This window comes from Gadus morhua, chromosome 2 (genome assembly GCF_902167405.1).
Source record: "Gadus morhua chromosome 2, gadMor3.0, whole genome shotgun sequence".
In the NCBI taxonomy this organism is placed as follows: Eukaryota; Metazoa; Chordata; class Actinopteri; order Gadiformes; family Gadidae; genus Gadus; species Gadus morhua.
Window position 1 is genome coordinate 8,340,697 of NC_044049.1, and position 10,112 is coordinate 8,350,808.

General features: G+C 42.4%; 3 protein-coding genes across 4 annotated transcripts; all 3 read left to right on the forward strand.

Annotated features, from left to right (window-relative positions):
• Window positions 1–154: 154 nt before the first annotated feature.
• ppan (peter pan homolog) lies at window positions 155–4,372 on the forward strand. Its single transcript, XM_030339320.1, has 11 exons — window positions 155–374; window positions 633–803; window positions 1,052–1,153; window positions 1,265–1,315; window positions 1,800–1,970; window positions 2,186–2,262; window positions 2,451–2,558; window positions 2,781–2,983; window positions 3,185–3,314; window positions 3,403–3,557; window positions 3,655–4,372. The coding sequence occupies exons 1-11, from the start codon at window positions 360–362 to the stop codon at window positions 4,113–4,115; spliced, it is 1,644 nt and encodes a 547-aa protein (XP_030195180.1). The 5' UTR covers window positions 155–359; the 3' UTR covers window positions 4,116–4,372.
• Window positions 4,373–4,691: 319 nt separating this feature from the next.
• p2ry11 (purinergic receptor P2Y11) lies at window positions 4,692–6,577 on the forward strand. 2 transcript variants are annotated; one of them, XM_030339342.1, is made up of 3 exons: window positions 4,704–4,845; window positions 5,114–5,144; window positions 5,407–6,577. In XM_030339342.1, exon 3 carries the CDS (start codon window positions 5,410–5,412, stop codon window positions 6,355–6,357), a length of 948 nt encoding a protein of 315 aa, XP_030195202.1. In that variant the 5' UTR covers window positions 4,704–4,845; window positions 5,114–5,144; window positions 5,407–5,409; the 3' UTR covers window positions 6,358–6,577. The 2 variants fall into 2 exon arrangements, with proteins under 2 accessions (XP_030195193.1, XP_030195202.1); XM_030339333.1 differs by lacking the exon at window positions 5,114–5,144 and having other exon boundaries at window positions 4,692–4,845.
• A 334-nt stretch (window positions 6,578–6,911) lies between these two features.
• eif3g (eukaryotic translation initiation factor 3, subunit G) lies at window positions 6,912–9,761 on the forward strand. Its single transcript, XM_030339353.1, has 10 exons — window positions 6,912–7,024; window positions 7,109–7,155; window positions 7,774–7,862; window positions 8,108–8,167; window positions 8,272–8,376; window positions 8,525–8,720; window positions 8,901–9,014; window positions 9,235–9,371; window positions 9,473–9,579; window positions 9,663–9,761. Exons 1-10 carry the CDS (start codon window positions 7,002–7,004, stop codon window positions 9,676–9,678), a joined length of 894 nt encoding a protein of 297 aa, XP_030195213.1. The 5' UTR covers window positions 6,912–7,001; the 3' UTR covers window positions 9,679–9,761.
• The last annotated feature ends 351 nt before the right edge of the window (window positions 9,762–10,112 follow it).

The following is a 10,112-nucleotide window of genomic DNA, read 5'->3' on the forward strand; positions in this document are numbered from 1 at the left end:
GACACAGAATGTGTATATATATGTAGATTGGGTATTATTTATTTTGCTCACTGTTGTTTTATGTAGCTATTTTGTAGACAGTACATGGTTAACCCGGTACCCACTCCAGACCGCACGGTGGTGCTATATGCACTACTAAACGTTGTTCAAAAACTAGAGTTAAAAAAAAGGAAGAAGAAGAAAGCAGTGACACGCTGGGTAAAGACCATGTGGCGGAGCTGTTCTTCACGGGAATTTGTGGTGGCGTCAAATCAAGTAAAATAGTCTTAAAATGATTGCTATTTAGTATAGCAATACAGTATATATTATAGTAGCGTTCGGTTTTTCATCTAGCGTCTGGAGATACATCTCATCCAACAATGTCGAAATCAAAGGTAAGAAAACATGCGGATTAGCAGAGTTTAGCAAAGATACATCAGAGCTAGCTCTATTTAACTCGAATAGTTTCTCTACGATATCAACGCGATTCTTTATAAAGTAAAAAGGAAATAATTATATCATAACCGGTCGGATTCACCCAACAATATTTTATGGGCTTGTGTTCAGTGCTTGAGTGACGGTTTTCTGAGTAACTGCAAGCACGTGTCGCAGTCAGCCGACTTTGTTTTAACATCTGAATCTTGTGCTTTCAGTCCAAAAACCAGAAGAAAAACCGGCTACAGGCCAACCATTTGCAAGAAGAGTCCTTTGCGACTGTTCCCCATTCGTTCGTGTTTCATCGTGGCCTGATCGGCAAAAATGTCAGCCAGCTCGTGCTTGACATGCGGCGAATCATGCAACCCTTCACTGCAGAGGCCATGAAGGTATGAGATGTTATAGGACCATCGATGGCTAGCGTACCATTACAATTTTATCATGTCTATGTATTATGGGAAATGGGTTACGTTTTAAGTTGTTAATACAACCGTGGTTGATTGGCCCGGGCTATGTTCTTGGCCCGAATGGAGTACTTTGTGTTGACGCACCTGAAGAATTTTCGGTTTAGTTTAATTTGGGTATGCACGTTGCCTGTGTTGTATTCATGCTTTATTTATCTGACTTTTACTCCTAGGTCAAGAAAAAGAACGTGCTAAAAGACTTTGTCTCCATAGCTGGACCATTGGGAGTGACCCATTTCATGATTTTCAGCAAGACACCCCACACTCTTAGCATGGTGAGTTTAATAGGGGACTTCTGACTTCATATGTGGCAACTGTCATGCAGATGTTAACCAAGATCAGGCCGTATATCAAATATTAAAACTTTTCTTTCTTTCTTTCTCCAGAGGCTTGCTCGAGTCCCTAGAGGTCCTATGCTTCACTTTAAAGTTATAAAGGTTTGTGGGCTGCTAAATATCAAACATTTGACTATGATAGGATGATGACATTTCCCCAACATGCATCCAGCACTGGCACAGTGACCGTGCGCAATCCACCATGAATTAGAAATTATGTTTGGCGCCCCAAATGCTATTAATTATATTGAGAAACGTGTATATCATAGGTGGCACCTACTGCGCTCGCATGCTATTTATTATGTTATAGTTTTAACATTGTTTGAGACTTTCTGTTGGGATGCAACAGACCCCTACTAGACTAAGTGTTGACAAATTGCACACATTAACACCGTCCCATCCAATTACACATCAGCACCATGTACGCACATCAGTATAGTTCAGCTCACGCACAACTCGGCAGAGGGGCTTGAAACTAATTTGTGTTTTGACTGAGTGGTGTATTTCAAGGTAAATGCGCTGATATACTCATCCCTATCATTTATCCCTGCTCTCCAATTTGAATTGTTTTTCTTTTTCCCCCCAGTATGCTCTTGTAAAAGACGTGATCTCGTCTCTGAAGAGACACAGAATGCACGAGCAGCAGTTTACACACCACCCCCTGCTCATCCTAAATAACTTTGGCGTGGAAGGCATGCATGTCAAGCTCATGGCCACCATGTTCCAAAACATGTTCCCCTCCATCAATGTGCACAAGGTATGTCCTGTTTACAAAGCTGGAGTGATGATGGTACATTTGCGCATAACAATATAGAGTTGGGCATTTGTGTATGATGAAAGTGTAGTCTTCTGAGTTATCTGTGAAGATGTATCTAAAGTAAACGCTTACTGACCCCAACTGACTCGACTCCTTGTAAGTGTCTCAAATAGTACTGGGAGCAGAGCTAAATTTATTTGTTGTTTTTTTCCTAGGTAAACCTCAATAGTATAAAGAGGTGTGTTTTGCTGAATTACGATCCAGTGTCCCAAGAGGTTGAGCTCCGTCATTAGTAAGTATTTGCCATTTTAACAGATAAGAAATGTACATTTTGGCTCGAATGATGATGATTTATGACTTGACTGTTAAGTGATGCTTGTCCAAAGTAAACGCACTGAGGAGCTGATAGTGTTGCCCGGGCACTTGTCACCTATCATGCTACCTACCCTTTAAACTCGTGTGCTTGCTCCTGCTCTGCAGCAGCCTGAAGGTTGTGCCCGTGGGCATGAGCCGAGGAGTGAAGAAGCTGATGCAGGAGAGGTTCCCCAACATGAACAAGTTTGAGGACATCAGTGAGCTTCTGATGAAGTAAGATTATTGTGAAGGTACAATTGTTATTGAAAATAATATATGTGAATGGCAAGTTTTTTTGGTAATTGATCTTTAAACTGGGGGCGGATTGTCTTGTAGTCGATCAACATTATCTTTGTGCAGGTATAGGCATCGTAGAGCAAGACGCCCAACGGCCCCTTTTTGATTAAGTTTATCCGGGCTCGATCTAACGCTGCACCGCTGTATTGAACTTTTTAGGGGGGCCAACCTTTCAGAGAGCGAGGCCGAGCTCGACGGCGACCACAACATCACGGAGCTACCGCAGGCCTGCGCCGGCCGCGGGAACATGGCGTCACAGCAGAGCGCCGTCCGCTTGACGGAGATCGGCCCTCGCATGACCCTGAAGCTCATGAAGATCCAAGAAGGCATGGGGGACGGCGACGTTCTCTATCACGCTGCCAGTGAGTGCACCGCACCCCCCTCCGTTTCCCAGTCCCGTCGTCGGTTCAGATGTGCATGATGAGAACATGAGGATGAATGTCTATGATTTTTGTCTCAAGTAAACGCTTACTGATGCATCTGGAACACTGGAACAAGCTTATGTTGGTTGCGGTGCTGTGAACTGTGTTTAACGTGGCCTTTGCGCTCTCCATCGCTTACAGTATTTAAGACGGAGGAAGAGCTTCAGGAGATCCTGAACAGGAAGGAGGCCCAGCTGAAGGAGAAGGACGCACGTCGCAAAAAACAGGCGCAAAATGTTGCCGAGAAACTGGCAAAACGGGAACAGCACAAGTATGAGATCCCGATGCGTTGTTATTTTATCCCCCTCCTGATTTTTCCTGCATATTATTTTGGTTTAACTTTCGTGTTTTTCTGTCAGAAACAAAAGCCTGGAAGGCATTAAAAGGAAGCGGGAAGAGGAGGAAGACAGTGAAGTGGAGGACCCGGGCGTTCAGGGTGATAAAGTCCCTGTGGTGGAGTCTGATGATGAGGCCGAGTACTACAGACAGGCCGTGGGTCAGGAGCCAGAAGAAGGTGAATATTACCTCCATGGATGATTGGAACTCAATCCTGATTATCTGGATGTAGTGACATGTTTATGTTTAACATGCATTCAATTTGTTTCTCGCAGGCATGTTCCCACCCCCCAAGAAGAGGCGTGCACCCAGAGAGCACACGGGGAGCTTCGCAAGGGGGAATAAGTTCCATGGTAAATCGCCACGGGAGGGTGGACACGGCAGATCCCCCGGGGGAAATGCTCCCGGCAAGCATTTCAGAGACCGGGATTCAAGATCGCCCAAGGACCATGGCCCTCCAAGGCACTTCAAAGATGGCGGTAACCACCAAAAGGGAGGGAAGAAATTTGAGGGTAGCCCCCGGCCTTTTGGACAGAAAAGTGGGTTTGTCGGCAAGTCGTTTGGGGCCAAAAAATCGGGGGATGGAGGGAACAAGTTTCGCGGTAAGGGAGGCGCCACTGGTGGCAAATTTGGACAGAAAAACAAAGCTGGTTTTAAATCCAAGGGTGACGGTGGCAAATCTGGCTTCAAGAAGGGTCCAGGAGCTGGAGCGAAGCAACGGAAAGGCAGAAAATGATGTACTTGTAGGACCTGAGATTGTGATTCTTTGGTACAAATGGAGCACCAGGTGGCAGTATGGACACAAACAAGCCCATGCCATTGGAAGTTACATCCATTTGAATTATACTGATTGCTGAAATTCAGCAAAAGCAGAGATTGTCATATTTTATACTCTATGGTATAAATAAAGAAATGTACATTGAGCATATATGTATCATAATTCATGAGTTTTTCACAATGTTTGCACAAATAAACTTGTTATTGCCCACAATACAATTGACTTTAAATTATTAAAACTTTCTCTATATCAGCCTTCCAGGTCCTTCCACATCAGGATAGTTTTCTTGGCTTCTGCCTCCATTTCTCAAGGGGTCCTGTGATTGCACTCTTCCCTATTCCCTTTCGTCTTCCAGGAGGGGTTGGATGCTGCTATCTGAGCTTATCGCCAACCCCCACCCCCCCCAATCTGATATCGTCGCCAGAGGCCTGGTTGTTTGGAGCTAAAATGTTTCTTGCCAGTTATTTTGGTTTTCTTACTGTTTTACTTCCCCAAACTCAAATCTTCAGTATAGAAGGGAAGTTGATGTGTGGCTTGCACTGCGCAGGTTTTAAATTGCCAAAGAGGTGGTTTGTGGCTTGCTGCCACACGATTGTGTCTCTGGATTGTTCTGAAATAGTGCACATTCTTATAGATTTACAAGTGTTACATGTATCAAGAGTCTCCTGACCAGCGCCGAGGTCAACTAGTAAGTTTTTTTTGTTTAATTCTAATATTTATGCTTCTGAATTGGATGTTGATTCTAGGCCTATTGAATACGAAATGCACAGTAATATCTGAGGATAAATCTTTGTTTTGTACGTTGTGTTGAGATTGAGCTTGAACAAAGTTAGCTATTGTCAGGTTTGTCTCTAAAATAAGAGTAGGGATTACACTGTACACAGAAATTATCAAGTAAAAACTAAATATAACTCATTAATGTGCGGTTCTGACTACATTACCCTTTGTTATACCAGGGACCTATCTGGATAAGACCTCTCCTAGCAGGTGAAGCCCCTGGGCATGTTTATGTTTACTATACCAATGCTGGTTAATCAGAATATCGTCTTAAATTACGGCCATATATGGACATAATGCATGTTATGTGTTCCTCCCTCCCCCTGTTGTTCTGTTTTATCTTTGTGGTTTGAGCACTTATGGGCTATATGTAATGTGTCTTGTAACTTGACCCATTATACAACAACGCAATGCTTGTCTAGACTAGACGGTCAGAAAATCGAATTCAACATAATATGATTTTTGTTTACAGATTATGTCTGTACCTGAAGCGCCACTGGCCAACGCGACTTACAGCAGGAACCCTTGTGTGAAATTTCAACTGGCTCTGCTGCCCTCCGTGTACGCCATTGAGTTGTGCGTGGCATTGGCCGGCAACTTGTTTGCTATTTGGCTTTTACTGTCCAGAGAGAGAAAAAACTGGCACACAGGTGTTGTCCTCTCCTGCAACCTGGCCGTCAGTGACCTGCTCTATGTCCTCACCCTGCCTCTCCTCATAGACTACTACAGGCTGGACAAACACTGGAACTTCGGAAATGTGTTTTGTAAAATAGAAAGATTCATGTTTGCCTGCAACCTGTACGTGAGCATCTTCTTCATCATGGGCATCAGTGTGAACCGCTGTGTTGCTCTCGCCTACCCCTTTTTCACCCGGAGTCAAGTCACTCCGTCACGCGCCAAGGTTGCGAGTGCGATCATCTGGCTTGTGGTTGCATCCTTTTCCTCCCCGGTGTTAAAATTTGCCTCTACGTGTCCTGCCGGGGGATCGAACAACACGATTGAGTGCGTCGCCTACTGCGGTAGCGACCATGGGGATCAGCGCTCTCACTTCTATTACGTTGTGTGGCTTGGCGTGCTCGGTTGCTTTGTTCCATTCTTGGTGACTTTCGCGTCGTACTGTGTGGTTATTTGGGTGGTCTGGAAAAACACAAACATATCTCGACTGGATAAACAGAAGATAGCCCTGATGGTGATATCTGTCGTTGTGCTGTACGCGTTATCATTTGTGCCCTACCATGTCTTTCAGAGCTACAATCTCTATCTGAAGATATTCTATCCTGGTAGGATTTACTGCTGGGTGTATGATGCGTACCAAGTGTCAAAAGTGCTGGCTGCTCTGAACATGTGCCTGCATCCTCTACTGTACATGGCTGTGTTCGATAGCATTAGAGTCGTGTTCTGTGGGAAGAACCAAGATGAGTGAACTATCGAATGAACTTTCTGACTGCACTGTGTGCGTGTGTGCGTGTGTGCGTGTGTGCGTGTGTGCGTGTGTGCGTGTGTGTGTGTGTGTGTGTGTTGATCTGGGTGTGTGTACATTTAATTTCTTACTATGTGAATGTCGAATGTAAAAATGGTGTTGTTAAAACCCTTTTTTTTATCACTGAACGGTATATGTTACATAATAAAATGTTGTTGAGGAATTCTTCTTTCTTTATCACTCTCTCCGGAAGTACTGAACCACAAATATGAAAGAACATGAAATTATGAACATTGTAGTTAAACCGTCAAACTAGAAAATACGTATAATGGACATTATATTGTGTATTAAATCATAGAGTATGAATATTAATTAATCTAGAATGTATGTGTTGTCCTCGTGTCACATAACTTTCTATATCTCCGTAAATGATCTACAGTTTTTTAATCTCCTATTTAATATTTTACTTAATTTCGTTATTTTTCTAATGATATTTGACTAATTGTCCCTTGCATCTTTCATGGGCGAAATCTTAAATCCGTAGTTTAATTGCGCGCACAGCAGGTTAACCCGGAAGCGACCAATCTCGCGGCAAGGATCACGTTGCTCCGGTCTTTGCATTTTGGGAGGATTTGCTAACCCTCAGGATGCCGTCGATAGAATTCGACGAGTAAGTATTTACCTTTAATGTGGGCTATTATCACTTCCATATTCAATGTTGCTAAACACAATCCGTCCTTCTCCTCATTTACAGTTCCAAGCCCAGCTGGGCCGACCAGGTCGAGGAGGAAGGAGATGAGGGTAAAGAACACTAGCTAGATGGCTAACCCTAGCTAGCTACCGGAGCGCGTTTAGTCTTTTTTTTTAGTTTGGAACGCTTATTTCCACGTGGTAGTACGGAGTTAATTTAATAAATGTTGCAATTTTTGGATGATGCTCGAGCAAGTCCCTATAGTGCTCATGTCAAACCAAACATGACGTGACAAATGTATTTCAATAAGTGTTTGTACCATATGCTGCTGTCCTGAAGTGCTTAGCTCTACACTTAGCATTGACTATGCATATCCGTTCGTTAGCTTCCATATTCTGTCCATTGTGATCAAGGAAGTTGAAAATAACCATGGCCAATAATGACCATTGCAGCCATGGTTTAGAATTGAGCATGTATATAGTTAACACGTAAAACATGTTTGTATTTGTGCTTTGTCTTTTGATCATGTCAATTAATAATAATAATAATAATAATACATTTAATTTAGAGGCGCCTTTCAAGACACCCAAGGTCACCTTACAGAGCATATAGTCATCATTCAAAACTATGTAAAACAGACTAGGAATAAAAGGAAAACAGAGGTTAAACATGAAGAATAATAATAATTAATAACAATTAATTAACTCAATGTTGTCATGTTTTCACAGGGACACTGCCACCCATCAAAGAAATTATCAAAGGAAATATTAAGACTATTACAGAATACAAAATAGATGAAGATGGGAAGAAGTCAAAGGTAATTTTTGATAGAGTGAAATCTATGATTGGGGCAATTTTTTTTCCTCTAAATTTGAGGTGACAAATGGTTACTAAATATTGTGTAATAGATTAAATATAACTGTATAAAGAAGTCAAATAATACAATTGATCACTTAATTTTGTTTAAACATAATTCAAAATGTGGTGCTAATGTTATTTTGACAGGTGTAACATAATAACTTAATCCTTTAGTAAATGTGCTTTATTTCCTGAATGTTCTAGATTATTCGGACCTTCAAGATCGAGACAAGGAAAGCCTCTAAAGCTGTTGCCAGAAGAAAAGTATGATATTCGAATATCATGATTTGGTTGTATATTGCAGACAACGCAAGGCATGTCTTATTTTAAATGAGCTAATTACACATTCTTTTTTCAATTCATTCCAGAACTGGAAGAAATTTGGAACCTCTGAATATGATGCACTTGGCCCTAATGTTGCTACCACCACGGTCAGCGACGATGTCTTCATGACTTTCCTATCCAGCAAGGAGGTAACCATCCGTTTGGTTTCTATGCCGTCTTATATTTGTTCATATGAACCCTAAACCCAAGCATTGTAAGTGCCTCCAATTTGGTGGTTTGTCTTTATTTTGATTACACCTGCCAGTCTATAAACAACTGCTCTCTCCCATATTCTAGGACTTGAATGCCACAGACCAGGATGAGGATCCCATGAACAAGTTGAAGGGGCAGAAGATAGTGTCATGTCGTATCTGCAAAGGCGACCATTGGACGACCCGTTGTCCCTACAAGGACACCCTGGGGCCAATGCAGAAAGAATTGGCCGACCAGCTCGGGCTCTCGACTGGTGACAGTGCTAAGCCTGCTGGCTCTGGTACAGTCATCCTAGTGTTTTCACTTTAGGCAACACACAGGCCTTCCAAGGCGGACCATATTTCCAAGATTTGCATCGCATCTTCTTTAGCATCACCTGCCACCAGCCTTTGCTGTTCTCGCATATATTTTTTAAGCCTTCTTGGTCATTTCGTGTTATGGTTTTTCTCCCCCCCATCAGCTGAACCAGAGCCTGCCCAGCCAGCTCAGAGCAAGACTGGCAAATATGTGCCCCCCAGCCTGAGGGACGGAAGCACGCGGAGGGGAGAGTCCATGCAGCCCAACCGCCGAGGAAGTACTCTGGCTTATCGTTCCAACCACTTTTTTTCTACTTTATTCATTATTTTACGAGTTTGAGAGTAGACTAATAATTAATTGTGGTCCCATTTAAATGGAACACAACTATTATCCAATTAATACAAATAATGTATTTTCATAGATCAATAATGTTGTTCATGTCTAATATAAAATGACTCTGGTTGCTAAAATGTGTTCTTGTTTATTGTCCTGAACAGCCGATGACAATGCCACCATCCGTGTCACCAATCTGTCTGAGGACACCCGGGAGACTGACCTGCAAGAGCTCTTCAGGCCCTTCGGCTCCATCTCCAGGATCTACCTGGCCAAGGACAAGAACACTGGGCAGTCCAAGGTGCACACTTATTCCGACCCTTTTATATTTAGGTTTTGTAGTCTAAAAATGTAATCTATAAATCGTGCGTGTGTTTACATCTGTCGTTCTTCTGTTCGTAGGGCTTTGCTTTCATCAGTTTCCATCGCCGTGAGGATGCAGCCAGGGCCATCGCAGGAGTGTCCGGATTTGGATATGATCATCTTATTCTCAATGTTGAATGGGCAAAGTAAGTGATGCTGGCGATCAGTAATAATGCAGTGTTTATGACTAGTTTGTGATTGCAACTTAAATAACTGTTTTTCTTTGCAGGCCATCCAACAACTGAAGAAAACTCTGAATAATTCCAGGAAAATTAGATATTATCCATGTATTAAAATATGGCTGATAAAAATAAAATCTTAAATGTCACCTTGTCTTTCAATTTATGTCCAGTTATAATAGTTGTGAAAAGGTAAATGGAATAATTTCTCTTGAACCTGAGCCGTTTTGGAAAAGGGCTTAAGTTAGTGCCATTTTGTCCCCGTGCTGTCACAGTAAGGGCTCCACTATCATTTTGAATGATAAAATATTGGAGATGCCTAGGCATACAAAGTCCATATGAAATGTTTTACAAAGGTATTTTCACTCCTTAAGTCGCTGGACTGTAGAGCTTAAACCAATTTACTTTTATCTTAGTTTACCCTTTACTGGTCTGGCAGCATGGAGTGGAGTAAACCTGTGAACTCAGTTTAATTGAGCAGAGGATGGGTGTCAACACTT